General features: G+C 40.1%; 1 protein-coding gene across 1 annotated transcript; it reads right to left on the bottom strand.

Moving 5' to 3' along the window:
- Positions 1–1,130: 1,130 nt before the first annotated feature.
- On the bottom strand, positions 1,131–17,476 carry SLC45A2 (solute carrier family 45 member 2). Its single transcript, XM_030470922.1, has 7 exons — positions 16,966–17,476; positions 15,729–15,905; positions 12,569–12,894; positions 8,624–8,767; positions 7,073–7,196; positions 5,931–6,136; positions 1,131–3,344 (listed from the first exon to the last, which is right to left on the bottom strand). The coding sequence occupies exons 1-7, from the start codon at positions 17,456–17,458 to the stop codon at positions 3,120–3,122; spliced, it is 1,695 nt and encodes a 564-aa protein (XP_030326782.1). The 5' UTR covers positions 17,459–17,476; the 3' UTR covers positions 1,131–3,119.
- Between the last annotated feature and the right edge of the window lie 1,101 nt (positions 17,477–18,577).

The raw sequence follows: 18,577 nt of genomic DNA, 5'->3' as shown, positions 1-18,577 counted from the left end.
ATCTAAATGTATTATTTGCATGAATATGATATAGAGAAGATCTTTATTTACTTGATGTATTTGGAAATAAAACCAGATAAAAAATTTAAGACCCAGGTTACTTCTAACTTCAAAACTCACTCCAATAAAAGCTGATAGTAAGTACAATAACTGATCATATTGATAGCATAAGTCCTGAACTAGTGTAAAAGGACAGAAAAGGTAGAACTTCTTAAATTAGTAGCAATACAGTACAGTTCTTCAATGCCTTTAATATTTTTAACATTTCTATTGTTGAAAGAAATATTTATTTTATCCCTTCTCATGAACCAGTAACATTTTAGATTTTTTTTTCAGGAACACCTGAAATACATTTTAGACTTCAGAACGAACACCACCATATTTATTCTGATTTTAAACACTGTTTTTTAAAAACTGTACCTAGTTTTTTGTCTGCTTGCTGGTTTTGACAAAGACCAATTAAGAAATATATTCTTTTGAAGTCTTAGAAACAAGTATAGGATGTTTTTATGGAGGGATTTCCAAAGGAAAACTGACTTCTGTTGTGTTCTGTGTTCTGTAGCATGCAGTGAAATTTAGAAGGAGACATCATGAGAAAGGTGATAAAGTGACTTCCTGAGACAGTTCTCTCTGAATAAATTTGTAAGTAAAAGTATTGGTATATATGATGGTCACAACTCTTTTCTCACTGCAGGTTCACAATTATTGTTATGTTGCTACAGATCTACAGTCACTCGGTGGGCCTGAATCAATGCCAGCTTTCTCTCTGTGCAGGACAGCAGAGATAGCACTGACCATTCAAATTTTAATGTTCTGATGGCATTAAACCTCAAAGAAAATATTGACAAAGACATAGGTAAACGTTGCAAAGTTCCTTTCCCAGCCTCACGCTGCAATTGGAGCTTTATGACCTCAGCTCCTGTAGCATGGATTTACACAGTGGAGGGCTTGGAGCACCTGCTGTGCAAGGCGAGACTGACAGTGCTGGGTTTGCTCAGCCTGCAGCTGAGAAGGCTCAGGGGGATCTTATCAATGTGTGTAAATAGCTGATGGGGTGGGGGTTAAAGAAGAGGGAACCGGGCTCTTCTCAGTGTTGTCCAGGAAATGGACAAGAGGCAATAGGCATAAACTGAAATTCAACAAATTTTATTTAAACGTAGATGCTTCAAGTCCTGCAGTCCTATAAAACAAGATCACCTCCTCCTTTCTCTATTTTTATGGCTCCACAAAAGCCTTTCTCTTCCCTTAAAAATTCCTTCTCCCAGGAGATAGTGAGTTAATGGAAGTTAGTGAGTTAACAATGGCATAAAGTGAATTGAGAAAATCTTTCTGATCTTCTTGTGCTTGTGCTCCAGCCATATCAGCACCTACAAAGTGTTCCAAGCACAGGGCAGAGGCTCAGTCTCTTCCAAGCTTTTCTCTTCCATGGGTGTGACATCAGATGGGTTCGCGAAGAGCCATAAAATTAAAGAAACCATAAAACATGGCTTCTTCATAAGGCAGGTTAAAGGAGCTGTGAAGAATCATAAGGTTTGCCATGCACTGACAGTGGAGACACAATCATTATCAGGAAAAGGTAGGTGGAGCTTCCATAAGCTTGTTATAATTAATAAGAGTTTATCTAGGGGAAATTTTTTTCCTTAGAATAAATGGCTCGCTCTACTCTTGAAAACACAGAAAAAGGACGAAGTTGGTGCACCTCTGCAGAGCCACTACATGCTCAAATCTAGCCATTTATTTGTGGTGTTTTCAGTCTGTACCATGCAGGGCTTCTAAGAGCTGATCAGCTCAACAGTGCATTTGACTGTACAGGGTTGATTATACATGTGCAACATTTAAAAAACCCAAACAAACATCATACCTGGCAACAGTCTCTCTGCGTCACCATTCATTAACAATATTGCATTAGCAGATGGCTTCATGTGGCTTAGCATATAACACAGCAAAAGGATATGGCAGGTTTTAGGACAGAGGGAGCACAGGATAAATACAGCATGTCACTTTCACAAACACAGGATTTTCAAAACTCTGGCAATATTATAAAACTAAGAATGAAGCTTCATATGCAATTAAATACAAATAACTGGACTTAAGTATTTACTGTACAATAATTTCTGATAATGCTTTGCAGAACTGAATTTGTTTACAATATTATGTAAAGAGCAAATGCCATTTCACTTGAAGCTAGAAGCACGAAGGAAAATAGAGAAAAGAGAGAGGTTACTTTAAGGTAAATACTGTCATATCCAATGTCAAGATTTATGTGGCTTACAGCCATTCATAAAATTCTTGTTTTGGCCAAGTTTATTTTTTCAACTACAATATCAAAGTCAAGAGGCCAGCTTTTTAAGAAGGAAGAAACAGCACCTGCTTCCCATAGATGGATTGTTTAGGTGCCTACACATGGATTTGAAGACCAGCCTTGGGCAAACGTTCATGACAAGCTCCGTCAGTACTTTCATTTATGCAGAAGCAGCAGGATCCAGCATAAAATAATTACTTTACAGTTATGCTTTTAAACAATAGGCTTCAATCTTTTTATATTTCAGTCATCTTCAACACTCAAGTCTGCTTTTGACAGTAGCTGGGAACTAACTGCTCTTTGCTACTAACATTACTACTAATCATAACACGATTGCGTCCTGCATGGCCGCTGTTTGATCCTCCTTCAGCTTTTGACTACCAGAAGGAATATCCCCAAAATTAAGATACTTGAAAAACAAGATAAATAACAACTTTCTTCCTAACTGTCCATTTTTATTACTTTTTCAGTTTATGACATACTTTCTCTATTAACTTGCATAAATTGGTAATGAGGAGTTTTGTAATGACTCCTCATGTAGGGCATTGAGTTACCATGGGCACACGCTGTCATGTGTAATAGTGCGTTCATACACTGAGGTCAGTGGGAATGAAGTAACAAAGCAGTCGAAATACATAAGATTTAAATCTGAGGCATTAAGCAACCAGTTTTATCAAGTCTCCATTTAGTAAAGCTCTGGAATTGCAACTGCTCCAAGGAGGTAAGTGAGGAGGACGTGCAGCAACAGCACCAGTGCTACTGACCCAGAAAGAAAACGCTCCCCTGGGGAGCTTCCTTCCAATCACTTCACACAGTCCTACTCCACATAGTGTACACAAAAAGCAACAAAGCAGCAGCCGATCAGTGCCACCGTAGATGCTGAAATGACAGTGACCGTGCTGCCAGCAACACTGACCAAGAGCCCCAGGCATACACCGAGAATGATCTGGGCCAGCTGGACCATGGAGGTGAGAGCAGCACAGTCAATGCCCTTCCCTCGCCCATGCTGTCCAGCTTGTTCCCCGTCCTGCAGCTTCAGGCTCTGCAAATGAGCACAAAACAAAACCCAGTGAAATGAGGTGGCGCTGACAACTTGCAACTCTCAGGCAATGCATTGTCACAACCCTGAGGTGCAGCAAGACAAGCCAATAGCTCTCTGCTTCCCCTCTGTTTTTTCTGCTTGTCCCACAGAGTTTACAGAATTCAAACAGAGATATTACAACTGAAAATGAGTTTTTCAAGCTCTCTCCAAATCGTCCCATTTCTCCCATCTGCAATTTTTCCCTCTATCTCTTCTCTCAAGCAACTAAAATTAACCATTTCTTTCAAGTTCAGGTCTATTTGAGCTCTGGAAAACTGACATTTCACAGTAGAGGATGCCCCATCATGTATAATTTGGCTCCAGTTCTCATAGTTGAAGGAGATCCTCAAAGGGATGATAAGATGGGTCATACCATGTCCCACACACATACAGCACACAATTCGTTATAATGGAGCACTGTGCTCTGAAGTTACGGCTCAAAGCGCATAAAGAAATTCAGTACTAAAACCCAAATGTAATCTTATTGGGGGGGGGGGGGGGGGGGGGGGATATTAATCTGAAAATTAATGTCCAGACTAGGATTCTTCTGCACTATCATTATTAACTACTGATTATCTGTATATCTGCTATGACATACATAGCAGACCAAAAAGCTTAGTTTATTATGTCTTCTGGTATCCAAACACTCTTGACCATTAAGATGCTTTTTGCTTTTCACAACACCTATTACATTGCCTTTTAGCTGTTATCACACAAAGCTCAAAAGTACTGAAGACAGCCTCTTCCAAATCCAGAAGACAAAATTGAATTTGGGTCCTAGGGAATAGCAGCATGGAATAGGAGCTGAAATGTCATCACTTAACAACCCAGCACATTATTTTGTTAGAATGCATAGTGACAGAAAATGTCTGCTCTTTGTTTTGGAATGATACAGTCCTTTCACCTGAAATATTTCTGGTTTCAGACACTTTTTTTTTCTGAATTATACCTATTTTGTTGAGCTGTGCCCAGTGCTCCCAAGTGCCAATGGTTCTGACTACAGTATATGAATGTGTAAATGAATGCAGTCTTGCACTTAATGTTGCCTCTTTATTTTTTCTATCAATCATCTTGTACATTATAGAAAATCTGAGCTAAACCTAATTCTGTTAATATTAGGTCTAATATTAGGTCTAACATAGAATTATGTATCATTTAACATATGGCATAGCAAATACCATACACCAAATAAGGACCAATAAACCTAATTCTGTTAATATTAGGTCTAACACAGAATTATGTATTATTTAACATATGGCATAGCAAATACCATACACCAAATAAGGACCAATCGGTTGTCTTGCAAGTAACATTTGAATATATTAGCCTATTAAATATGAAGTCCATCCAGACTTCGGCATATTTTATTTCACTTCTGCCTTGAAACAGCTCTGAATCAGAATTTTGCCTGTATTCCCTCTCTCTGAGTTGGCTGCCCAAGGTTAGGGTTGTGATCTCACCCTAAACTGCATTCATTGCCTGTCCTTTGCTATATCCTTCTAAAACTCTTCATCATATCATTCTCCGTTGGAAGGGAGAAATTAACTGAAAACTTAGGAATCAGATCTATGCAATATTTAATCACTTTGAGACATCCTCCTAGGATTCAATAGACTAATTAAGAGTTTTCTCGTATTCATCATTCAGATGGTGATGCTTAGAAGTTGTACAGAACAGTAGGACATGTTCTTAAGGACTTAATCTAGCCCTGTGCTGGTCTCAGCTGTTTCTATGTTGTTTTTCAACAGTTCAACATTTTCTTTATTAATTTCTTTGAATGTCCCCAGACAGAATGAGTACTTTTCCTAAGTCCTCCCAACTCTCCTTAATCCTTCTTGTTTCCAGCTTTCTTCAAACCTCTAATTTAAGAGATTTGAAAGAACTTTTCCATTAAAGAGCTCAACACTTTACAAGATGTGAAGATCCTGCTGTGCACAGAAACATGATATAAGGAATGCAAGCTTTTCCAGATTTTCCTTGGAAACAGTATTTCATGCTGTGGAGGACCAAAAACCAATCCCTGACATATAGAGAGATAATGAGAATGTGGTATATAACTTAATACTGAACTATATAAAACTGTTTGTACTTGAATTTCATATCTTGATTAGCTAACAGCTTTTGTAACACTTTACAGTTAACTAAAAATGCTTTAAGCCTTTACAGTCTGATTATTAACCTTAGGAACTCAGAAGTCACCTCCTCAACTGATACAGGTTGAAGGAGGGATATAAGGAAGGTAGCACTTGAAGGCAGCACAAATGGAGCCTTGTCATCTGCTTACTGCTTGAATTCATACTGTGATTGGCTTTGTTTCGGTTCTGATGATACATAATGATTTGTCTCACTGCAGGACTGTTTTAGAGATTTTGGAGCTGGGGCTTTACCTCTCTCTGTCAGAAACTTTCCATTCATAATGTGTGTCATCATAAATAGTTTGAAATTAAAATTAAATGCTGTGCACCAGTTCTATCCTGTTTTCTCCCAAAATAGACTAAACAGACCCAGACACATATAAACTTATCCTTCCTTAGAGATTGAACTCACCTCTTCTTCTCTGTGATACTCTGCAATGAGGTGGAACGGCACTGTATACAGAGTGCTGGACATGATGCCAAAGAGGGAACATAGAGCCAGAGTGGAATAGACATAGGGAAACAAGCCAATTAATCCAGTACCCAATCCAAAAAGTAGGTATCCGATGAAATAAAGTCCCTTTAATCCTAGGTGTGGCAGGAGGATTTTCTGTATGTCTGTGAAAAGAAAGTGAAAATACTGATAAAACAAAACAAGTCACATTTAATCAGGGAGTTCGTTTAAGGGGTTTTATTTTGTAAAAGGAGCGAAGGAGATAATCTTACTTATTCTGGAAGTTGCCTGAAATTACTGTAGGTATAAACTTGCCAAAGAATGCTTGCTCACTCTGGGGATAGTCTTATTCTGACATAGCCAACTCCAGAGAAGTAGTTAACAACCATTCTGGAATAACTGTGCTCATTGACAACCTCAGACATTTCCGCTGTTTGATAATAATGTGCACATTTGGCATCAAACTCTCTCTGACCTGAGAAAGACGCTACGGAAATGCCGTAGTTAGGCTCCAAAGGCAAAAAGATTTCCCTCAAGCCTCTTTTAAATGCTCAGTTCAGCCCTCTAAATGATACTCAATTGAGTTTTCGGATCGCAAGTTTAATCCTTCATAAGAGCTACAGTGAAATCTATCTGGGGAACTGTGCTAGCATGTTTACACATAATTTTGAAGACCAAGGTTCATGCTTCTGGCAAGAACTTCTACTGCATTCTGAAAGACTTATTTTATGAGGAATGCAGATGTGGAGAGGCCACCAAAAGGGCCTTCAAGAACCTACAGCTACAGCACTACTAAGTGCCAGAGCATCTCAGAATAATGCCCACAGCATCCATTTTAGTCTGGCATTTAACTTCCAAGTGATTTTCAGTATTCAGGGTCTGAACATGCAGAACAATGCCTTACTCCCAAAGTGAGCCCTCATCACAAGGTCATGAACCATGTTAAGATACGAGTTTCTAACAATGCTTCTCAAAGTTTTGATGTGGGGAAAAAAACCAGTTAATTTGGCATCACATTATATTTTTAAACAATGGCAAATAGCAGACAGTTTAAACATTATTTCAAAACACAGTGCTGGAGTGCATTGCTGGGTACTTACAAGAATAGGCTGATGAAGAAATTGCATTGATGCACAGCCCCCAGCATCCCATCTCTACTCCTTTTCTGTAGGAAAGGTAAAGCGTGGAGTTACGAGGTGCATAAGGACTACCATGGTATACAACCTGAAAGAGACCACAAAGATCACAGAAGGCAAGGATGACTGCATGTATATACCTCCTTCTTAAGGGAAGAGAGTGGCCAACACAGGGCCTCATCCCTGGTAGGTGAGATAATCAGCACCCAAGAAATCAATTAATCAATGCCTTAACCATTCCTTCACAGTTTTCCAGGTTTCACACTGATTTCTCCCAGATTGTCACATCCCAGGCTTCTCATTTCTTATTCTTTGCCTTTTCCTGGACTGTCTACTCTACACTGGTCCGTCTGCTCTTTTTCCTTTGGCTGTCTCATTTCCCTCTCTTCTCTCTCCAATCCTGCCTTCTTGCCTGTCCTGGGGTCAGCTGTGACAGTTATTTTTCTCCTTCTTAGTAGCTGGTGAAGTGCTGTGTTTCAGCTTTAGTCTAGGAACAATGCTGATAACATACCAATGTTTTAGTTGTTGCCAAGAATCACGACACTGCCTTAGCCTTTCCCTAATTTATCTACAATTAGTTTTTCTGTCTTCTCTTTTAGGCTTACCCCAACAGACTTGTTTTTCTACCCAGTAATTGTCTTATTCAGGTCCTTATCTAGGCAAGCAAAACTTTTTCTTTCAGTAGTTCATATGCACTGCAGGAAAACACAAAACAAAACCAAACCCCAAAAGCTTTCCTCTTGTCTACAGAGACAAAAAAAGGCAATGAAATGAAGTGGGAATACTGTGTGGAAAACACAGGGAAAAAAAGGAAGTGGCAATGAGAAGGTTTGTGCCAGGAACATATTTGTACACTGGAAGAAAGGAGGCAGACAGGATCATATAGGCAAGAATCACTGACAAGTACATACAGCCATACTGGCTGGGAATGGTGCAGAAAAGGGAGCACTGGGTATCAGGAAAGCAAATCATTGCTGGCAGAGGGGCCTCAGGGAAAGGTTTAAGGATATGTGCCAGGGACAGCCAAATTGAAGGAGACAAGAGGTTTCAGCTACAAAGCAGCTTACTGTGTGCGAAGAGCTGCTGTCAGAGCCTGAGGCCAGGGAGGCTGCAGAGCACGTGGACAGCGCTGTGCCCACAGTGCCCACACCAGGACAAGGCTGACTACACCCAAGCAATATCAGCAGTAGTTTAGTTAGGAAACCTGCCCATCTCAGAGGAGCTCTGAAGCCAAAGCAGAGAATGGATGTGTTTGGAACAGCTCATTTGGAACAGTTAAATAAACACAAATAACTTTACAAATGCTAAAAGATCCTCCAAAGATCCAACAGGCCAGTTCAGAATGCGGGGTCTGAGATCAATTAGCTGTTTCACAAAACTCCTGTTAAGCCATCCAGATACAACTGGTTCTGCCACCGCTGCCACCTCCTCAGGTTTATAACAGTGTCTCATTTCTTTTTGGTGGAGCAGAAGATGCTAAGAAGAATGAGAAGCGAGAGGATTTTACACTTTTACCTGTCCCATGAAATCCGTGAAGAAGAGCATGTTGGACAGGAAAGCCATCCATCCAAAGAGGTGGCTCACACACAGACAGCGATAGTGGGATGGCATGTTTAAAAGTGTCTTCAAGAGTGATTTAAGGGTCATCCGCCTTTGATCCTAAAAGCAAGTATTTAACAATAATACTGTATTATGGCCCTGAAGGCTAATAAAATAGCTGACAGCAAATGAAGAAGGCCTTGACATCTTTTCATTGCTAAACTTCCAAAGTTTTTTATTCTCTGCTAGGAAGGGTTGCTTAGATACTGAAAGTCCTTCAATATAAACTTGATTTGTAGAGCCCTTGCCTAGTAAAGTCATCTGAACAATTCACAGACTCTGAGAGAGCTGAGGTATATCAGCAGAGATGTAACATTTCTCACTGTAGGATAATCAGTGGGATTATTATTTACCTGTAGAACCAAGTGAAAATTTTCTGTCAAAACCAATCAGTGGAGTTTCAAGAAAACAAAAAAAACCAAACAAAAACCCCAAAAAACCCCGACCAAAAACAAAAGCAGCCAAACAAAATGAAGCCAGAAATGAAAATACAGAGACCATCAACTTTACATTGAAAATCTAAAGTTGCCACATTAAAAATGAAACTCAAAATACTTCCTGAGAATTAAAAAGTATGAGTCATGGAATGCGGTGTTTCTGAGACCTAGTTCCCATTCCATTGCCCAGAAAACTTCACCTATTCTGGCACATCATGAGATTTCCACTATGTCCTGCCCTCCCCTCCATGAAGCAGAGAGAGACTGTGATACACCACAGGAGATGTAGCACCACTCAAAATCCTAGCTCCCAGAGAACTTGAGCTCCAGCAGCTGAATAACTCATCCCACAGGAGAAATAGGTAATTTCAAAATCAAAATATTATTGGTGCTGGTTAACAAATCTCACTGATGGGGAAAAACAAAGTATCTCATCACTTTTAATGCCCCAACTTATCTCCCTCCTCCTTGTCTGAGTCTTGTGCCCAAAGCCCTCTCTCAGTTTCTTTTCCAGTCACATTCATCGGATCACTTGTATCACTTCAATTTTTTTTAGTACTGTAGGTGTGCTTGATGTCAGGCATTTGTGACATGTAATTCTTACTGCTTTAAAGCTCCTGCATGGCTCTTTGCTTTTAAAGAAAAAAAAAGATATTATCTGTGCATAATGGAACTCTTCCAATTTCCTTTAGCAATGTTTGGAGGCAAAAGTGTTGGGAGAGATGGTAAAGGAAATGTGAAAGAATTGTAAAAGTTATGTTCATTACTGGAAAGATGAATTTTGTCTTCAATTTGCTGTAAGATAATGGCATTTTTTTCGTTCCTTCCATCAATGTTCTACTTACTTTTCACAATTCTGCTCTCTTTTGAACTAGGTTATACTGCGAGCTACTCTATGAATAATCAGCACATACAAAGTTGGAAAATACTTTGCTCCAGTGGGAGGTTTTCAATCCTCACAGGAATGCCAAAAATCAAGTTGCTGACTTTCACCTTGAACTGCATATTGTCCAAATCCCTTGGAATTCCTCTTGGCATCACTGTCCCTTTTAAACCAAGTAAGCTTTCTATTCTTCTACATTTGTAAAAAAACAACAAAAAGAAAAAAATTCCATGTTGACTCATTAGTGTTATTTCAAAGATAATTACTATCATTTGACTTGGCTTATTTAATTCATTCAGCTTTTCCACACAGTTCTTTAAAACAGCCTTTCCAATCAAAGTGTTAAGATAAGGACGAGGAACTAGAAAAGGATACTGCTGTAATTACAAACAATAATTTGACAGCTAGGTGGAATGCTTGCTTTCTATTTAGGTGTTTTAGAGAGTGGAAACGGAAACTGAAATGTTTAATGCACATATTCAGTACACACCAACCCACAAAGCCCACACTAACTTAAACGGCATGCTGAAGTTTGGCTCCATTTAAGTACCTTATCCTGCAAAAGCGCACAATACCAACTCATTTTCTCTATAAAATCACTACAGCTCAAGGCCTAAGATGGTTCCTAAGGGATACAGAGGAATCAATGTAACTTGGGTTTTATGGCAGTAGATCCTGAGTAATTTGGTACCATACTAAAAAACAAAAGTCTAATCACTTTGGATGTCTGTTCATACTGTAACGGGTCAAATCTCATTAATAATCATGCTAATTACAGTTAATAGCTCCATTAGTATGTAAGAGCACAGCCCTTAATTTAGAAGATATAGGGCCATGATGCCTGCAGCAAAAAAAAGAGACACAGAAAAACAGGAAGCCAAACCATTTCTTCAAGGAAGCAATTATAGTAATGAATGAACTCACAAAACATGTGCCACAAGAGACAGACCATTAAGCCAGTGAATGTCTAGAATATGAATATGCTCAGGCACATCAAAGGAACATGAGACAGATCAAAGCACTTTGAGCCTCTCTCGGTCTGCCCAGCTAAGAATACAGAGAGGAGGGCAATGGCACAAACTTGCCACAGTGAACACCAGAGGTCTACCTCAGGTGCCAGACATTACTGATTCAGTGGAATTAATTCTTGCCAACGTAGAGGCTCCCCCCTTGCTTCCAGTGCATCTGTTCTCTCTTCATCATTTACCTTCCCTTCCCTAGAGCCCACATGGGCCAAGCAGTCAATGACACTCAGCTTCTCTGACAATTTGGAGGGTGCTCAGGGCGAGCAGCGCTGGTGAAGAACGCTCAAGGTGGCCTGTGGTAGGGAAACAGGCACAGCATCACAGTGTGCTAGCCATGTTCTCCCCACAAACTGTTGCTTTGCTATCTGTCCCTATCTGTGTTTGTCTGTCATTCTCACCAGGCAGTGTTCATCTTTTATTCTACCTTTGTGTCATATCTGGTGAAATGTTTTTCTTTGGGTTAGGAAAACCAAGTGTTCTTATAATACAAATGATAAATAGTAATAGGTAATAAATCCCTTTTATTTGAGGCTAAAACTCGAGTTTAGGTTTCTAACTTATAACCATCTGCACATTCTCAGTATTTGTTATCCAATTTATCAAGACCTGACAGGGATAGATATATGTGAGGCCAAGAGATCAGAAGTAAAATGAAAAAAACAAGCAACTGTTTCATCGCTTACAGGAGCCAGTGAGGATTCCTAGCACTAAAAGTCATCAACAAAACAGTAAAAACTATCATCTGTTCCCAAGACCATTCTAGAAGTGTGCTGTCCAGGTATTTTTGGGGTAGATTCACCTTTTCCTAGCTGCCTTAGATTGAAGCAATCTCTCACAAAAATGCAGCAGAATCAAGTAACAGTGATGATCTGAAAGCACTCACTATTCTCTTCCACGCAAAAGTTCTGCCAAAGACATAGCTACAGCATAGCTTTAAAATAAAACTAAATCTCTCAAAGTGAGGTAGCATTGCTGTAGAAGCGGCCATTTTAAACACAATACTGACAAATTACTGTCAATAAATCCTCAATGAAGTGTTAGGCAGCAGCAAACCCATTTGCTAGACCAGCAAACAAACACTTCACATGTACTACGTATGAAAGCATGTGGACTTCAGTGGCAGTTACAGACTTATACCAAAGATTAATGGTCTTCAGTCTTTGTCCACAATTTGACATTAATTCTGTCAGATCTAAAGGACAAAGTAGATTCTTTTGACAAAATTCACATGAGTGATACTGAAGCAAAGCAGAAACCTGAACCTGGTTCTCCGTTAGCCCTACCAATTGTTCAAAGCACCAGGACTAGCCTGTTTTGTACCTCTTACTGGAAATACTTCATAAATAAAAAAAACCTATATAAAGAGAAAATAAAGTAGGCTTTATTCTGATCCTGTATCCTGATTGAGGATTATTTTTATGTGTGTGTGAAAAAATGGTCAGTGTATTAATTTAAATTAGATTAAAGGGTTCCAAGGATACAACGATATGGCTTACAAAATCACCTCTGCACTTACCTCCGTATGTGATACAACAGCACATTTCCCTGGTTTAGCTTCAGCCTTTTTTTCAGTACATGTTGATTTTAAGCAACCATTCTTGATTCCTTCCTCTATGGAGCTATATTTATAGGATTCAGTCACTTCCAACAAGAACTTTGACTCTTCATTTTCATATCTGAGTGGAACTTCTGGAATACTGCGTAGATGTACAGCAAGGCAGATTAGGAAAACCAAGGCTGCAAAGAAGAAAATCACCTGGAATTCCGATGTCAAGGAATATCCTAGCATAATTTGACCCCAGTCCACAGCACCTGTCAGGTAACCCAGGGCTCCTCCGAAACCTGTGCAGGTGGGAAAAAAGAAGAGAAAAGGCCCACTGGTGTTGATAAAATAAACAAATAGTACACAATACCCTCCACATGTGACCCCCTCTAGAAATGGCTGAATAATCACTCTTCAGATATTAATCACAAGAAATAGGAATACTGAGCTAATCACATACATGACATGATTACCAAACATCTCTTGAGAAATCTCCTCAGCTCTGGAGCACAGAACTGTCAAAAAAATGCCTGAAGATACAGCAACATGGCCTTCCATATCTTTTCTTGACTCTTCAAAGTTTTATTTTCTTTGAAACAGTGAGTTTATAAAATTCTACTGAAATTTATGTTTAAAAAGTCCATGAAAAGCCCAAACATTTTAAAATTATATCAAGACTATCTATAGTTCAGAATTTGTAAAATGTCTTTTATAGAGGTGAATCTAAACAGAAATACTCTTTCTGTGTGAATATTTCTTAAAGGAAATAAAACCAAAAGCACTGTTTTGTAGTTATCAAAATCCAAGTACCTCACCATGCAGAAAACAAAAAGAATAAAATACAAATGTGTAATTCCATTTACTGATTTTCTCAGAAAAGTTAGAATGAAAGGTAAAATGAGAATGCTGCCTTGTGTCTTAACAAAACCAGCACTCAGTCTGATTGTTTTTACGATTTCTTCTTTTTGTTGTTAGTGCTCACACAGTTTCAGAAGCACAAGAAAGTGCACACATACAGAACAGAGCTCTGGAAGAGAAAGCAGCTCTGTAGAGCCATGACACCCTGTTAACCAGGTGGTTTTGCAGGTCATGGAAGTTAAGCAGGATAGAAGTATTTGAAGGACTTACTTGGAAGTATTTCTGTTCTGCTTAGGAGAACTGAAGACAATGTACGGCAGAACCATTCTGTCTAACAAAAAGTAATAGGACCTACATTTGCTTCACCTACAAAACCTGGGATTTTGATTTCATTCTGGAATTTCTGTGCTTTTTTCCCTCTTGGGTGTGATTATGGCCCTTCATTGTGTCCTACTGCATTTTACAGGGGATCGTGTCCTTGCCTGTTCTCATGAAAAACAATTAAGCTGTGAATAACTTTTTGAAGGAAACCTGTGCTACGTTGGCACAGAGTGAATGTTTGATGTTTGAGGCTGTCTTTGCATGCTGTTTTGACAAAAAGTAATGGTGACATTGGAACGCAGTCTGTGTGCTGTGTGTTGGATATGTGTGCTCTTCCTTCCACGTCTCAGTGGTCATAAGTTTCGTAACTGCAAAGTTACAGAGTTTCATGTTCAAACTTTTAACTGAAGACAAATTGGAGAGCAAGATCCTGCAAATACGTAGTACAAAAAAAAGAAACTACATCAGGGAAACAAAATAATAGCTAAAATGAAAGCTAGGTAAGAAATGGGAAGATTGCTGTCTGTGTCTAGCAGGGGTAGAACAAGGAATGATAAATGTAAATTGTAGGGAATGGTTATTAAGATTAGATTTTAGAGAAAACTGTCTAACAACAGGCCAGTGAAGCGCTGGAACTGACTGCCTTGGGCGGGCTGCAGAACCCCTGTTAAGGGAAGATTTCAAGAACAGGCTAGGTAATTACCCATAAGGTAGAAGGCACAGGGTACTGGACCAAATAATGCAATCTGTTCCAGTCTTTTTTGATGTTACTTGTCCCACATCCCTTTTCACAGCTCAGTATACAAATGAATCAGCTAAATCTATGGCTGCAAATGTGGAAATCAAGCCTTTTTCATACCATCCAAGTAAAAATTGCAACCAAAGTTCTACTGAAGGCAAGAATGTACATAGAGACTGACTCCCCTCTCTGTCCAAACAAGTGATGGTTAAAAATTTGATCTGTCAGTTTCCAATGGATAATACTGATTTAATTCCATGTGGCTTTAAGGTTCCCTTATAATCTGTGTTCCTGGACACAGCTATTTTAAATGCCCAATGTCAGTATGTTGTCAATAGCTACTACACCTCCCTCCTCAACTAGAGTAACTGCCACTGAATCTACATGCCTCTGCTCTTGGTTTGGCTCAATAGCCACAAAAATCTTCGTCGACACAGATTGCATGACTTCTCATCCAGTCTGCTTTTTGTCTACTCCTTTTACAGTGACCGCTCTCAAGACACGGCTACAAGTGCCTCCTGATTCACATTACAGACACACAGACTTACGCGTCTTCCCTGTGCATCTTCTCAACACAGACATAGTGCAGAAGGTTTCCTTCTGTAACTCAGCAGCATTTCAAACACGTATAAAGTCAAATGAAGCTCTCACTTCATATGCAAACTCCTGCACTGAACCAGTTAGATGTATTTTGTAGAAGCTGTGAAGTTCTGAATTTTACACAGAATTCCTATTTCTATACAAGAAGGCACATATTGGAGCACTGAAGAAGAAAGGAAATCAACTATTCTGGTTTGTGCAGCTCTTGCTCTATGTCACATTCCAAGTCAAAAATGTTATTCTTAAGCACTGTGGCAGGGAAACACGTTACATCTCTTAATTTTCACTTCACCAAAAACTTGACAGATTAATAAATCTGAACAAGATGAATAAACACTACTTCACTGTTTAGAATAATTAATTGTTCTTACTTAAATCATGGTTATGTCGCTGTAAAAGTTTATGCCTGCAGCCTTCTGCAGCAGAGTTCCTGTAGCAGCAATCACAAGTTGCTGTTCTCTGGAGTAGTGAAAACTCAGCAACAAAACACTTGTGACTGAAGCGCGGGATCAGATGACTCGTTCATTCATGATTAGAAACACAGGGAGGATAAAATCCATGCAACTACCTTCCCCTCCTTTGAGAGAGAGGGAGGAAAACAAGGGATCTGAGTACCTGTGAGGAGGGCGTGGTAATGCAGACCTTTCTCTTTATCCTCATGAGAGCAGACATCAAATAAATACGCTTTGATGGGGCCATCAATAAAATCAGCCGCAAAATCAAAAAGTACTACTCCCAGCATGGTAATGATTATTGCCCACGTCTGCTGCTTTTGTCTCTCACCGATGAAAGCTACAAAAAGAAAAACACCCTCATTCTGACAGCAACAGTGCCATGTTCTGCAAAAAAACATTTTATCTTTCCTGATACCTCCAAATCTAAACTATGCAGTGATACCAGAATCCCATCAGAGAAGCAGGATAACTGAGTCTGTAGTGCTGAGCTGTGCTAGGTTGACTTATTTCCTTCAGTCAGCACAAGCTCAGGGTACCCCAAGCTCCACGATGAAGAGCATCAATAGCCTTAATCTACTCCTTTGCATCTCTATGGCATGCACACATGCATTTTGCAGTTCTTTTTTGTTTTATTCTATTTGTCCCACCCCTCCGTTGTTGTAGATAATCAAAAGAGTTGGCTGTAACTCTTCGGGCAGACGAATACAAGTATATTCAACACCAGTGATTATCAGGAAGAGAGAATAAATCAATCCATAAAAACACACACATCCCCCCTTTGCCAAGTCATAATGACAGCAACAGCTTTCCATCAAGACTTTGAGAACTACATTGCAAGCTGAAATACAACAGTATCCAGGGATGTCACTCCTGTTCAATTTTGCACATTCCAGGTGCAACATGGTTTCCAAGGAATTGTGGATTTCTGTAATTCACCAGCAAAACATAGTCCTGAGTCAAGCCAGTGCTCCAAGAGTTAAAGATATGTATTTTAAATGGTCACCCTAAAAATAGGGATTAAAAGATATTCAGTTTGGATGTGTATTTCATCACACGGACAATATTGATTGCTTAACTTAACAGGGTAGATTTAAGCTCATAAAAACTTCTCTGGGCCTAAGCAGTGCTTTACTTACTGAACTGATCAGGCCACCACACCAACATGCAACATACTGTATTCGCATGCACAAACTACAGAACACTACATACAGGGTACATAACATGCAGTGTTGGGATTCAACATATACGAAGATTTTAGTGTTCTGCAGCTCCTTCAATGCAGCTGAGCAACACTGTACCCAATTTTAACAGGGGAAAAAAGGAACCCCTCTTTTCTTTCTGATTCAAAAGGCTAAGAGGAGTTTTGTCTGTCAGCACAGTGTATGCCCCTCACTCACCTGAGATCATCATGTCCCCATTGAGGTACAAAGCCATGCCTAACAGCATAATGATGCCCAGACCCAGAATGTAAGGTCGCCTCCTGCCACAGCTACAGGTGCAGTGATCACTGGCTGAACCTACCACAGGCTGCAGCATGAAGCCCAGGATAGGGCTGATGAGCCACACCAGGCTGTAGAGGTTCTTGGGCAGCCCTACACTGAGCAGCACCGGCGTTACAAAGGCAGCCTCCACGGCATAGCAGAACTCCCGGCCGAACATCACCATGCTGTGCATGACCAGCCTTCCCACCGCTCGCTTCCTTGGCACCGCGGCTCCAGCCTTCCTCACTGACTGCAGCAGAACCTCCTCTGCTTTGGTGCTGTCCATGTCAGCCTTGGCCACCTCGGAAGGCGGTAGAAACTCTCTTCTGTGAAGGTTATCGCTCTGGCTATGTGCGGCGCGCTGGCAAGTCGGTGCTGCCCGCTCTGGCTGACATGGAGCCCAGGTCATATGCCGGGTGGGATCGGCCTGTGCTGGGGGAGGGACTCACATACTTTCATGGCTCTGCGATCACAAGTTATGCAAGGAAGGGGGCGGGGAGGCCTATGTTAACTTGAGCAGATCTGAGCTCTTGGGTGTCTGCAAAGCTCCCAGCTACCCACAACTAAGGAATTACTGTTTAAGCATGAAACACACATATAATGGGAACATACATCCCGTGGGAAAGGCGCAGGATTAGCCTGCCACAAAGCTATTCCTCGCTGCTGTAAGACAGCGGTGATGCTGAGAATATAGAGCCTCCATCTCTCTCTAACACAAACATGAACACCAACCAATTTCCTGTTGATTAAACAGGGGGGCAAAAACCTAGAGTATGTATCCAGAAAGCGATTTCAACGCACTTCATGAAGATAAGTATGTGAACCTACCTGTTGCCCTGAAGTGTTAAGTGGCAGATAAAAAGCATAACAAATGTCTGTCAAACAGCAGCTAGTGATTATTTTTGTGTAGCTGCTGTGTGCCATCCTCAGAACAACCGATTATTTTCTTGGTTTCTGAAGAACAAAGGTATCAGGATCACTTAGCTTATTTTTAAACAGTCTTACCTGCCAAGAGAAGGCCTTAAAAGAAAGAAATCTGTAGTGACAGACCACGACTGTACCTTTCAAGTTAGCCACCTGCGAGAGGCAGCTGATCCAATCTGTGCTGGAGTTAACATGAGTCTTTTCAAATTGACTTCAGCGATTTAGGGCCGAAAGTTATGTGCATTGTTATCAAACATTTGATCATGTTTATATTGTTCTCCAACATGATCAGATGCAGCTGGGACTAAGCAAACTATCAACTCTTATTGTAAAGGTGTGTAATATTCAGTAATTTACATTAGTGTGATTATTAGCTGGGAACTTAAGATGCTTCTGTTGAATTTGTCAGGACCTAGACAATTCTTACTTCCAGGCAGGTGCTCATGTGGTAGAATGTAAAAGGTGTTTTTATAGTAACAACACTGACAATTTTGGCATGACACACATAAAATGAGCCAAAGCGTATCGCATCTTTTGAAGCCTCTGTCAGCAACAAACTAATCTTCAGCGAGGTAAACACTCTGACGAAGTTAGCAAAAACCCC

This window comes from Strigops habroptila, chromosome Z, assembly GCF_004027225.2.
Source record: "Strigops habroptila isolate Jane chromosome Z, bStrHab1.2.pri, whole genome shotgun sequence".
In the NCBI taxonomy this organism is placed as follows: Eukaryota; Metazoa; Chordata; class Aves; order Psittaciformes; family Psittacidae; genus Strigops; species Strigops habroptila.
This window is presented reverse-complemented; position numbering and strand designations above follow the sequence as displayed.

What these genes read in the sequence shown, in the direction of transcription:
- SLC45A2 (XM_030470922.1), bottom strand. Translation starts at nt 17,458, where the DNA reads ATGACCTGGGCTCCATGTCAGCCAGAGCGGGCAGCACCGACTTGCCAG. An exon ending in TGGGGACATGATGATCTCAG is followed by an intron (nt 15,906 to 16,965) that starts GTGAGTGAGGGG and finishes TTCTTTTTGTAG; the next exon opens with CTTTCATCGGTGAGAGACAA. An exon ending in TTCTTCATCAGCCTATTCTT is followed by an intron (nt 6,137 to 7,072) that starts GTAAGTACCCAG and finishes TTCTTTTCACAG; the next exon opens with ACATACAGAAAATCCTCCTG.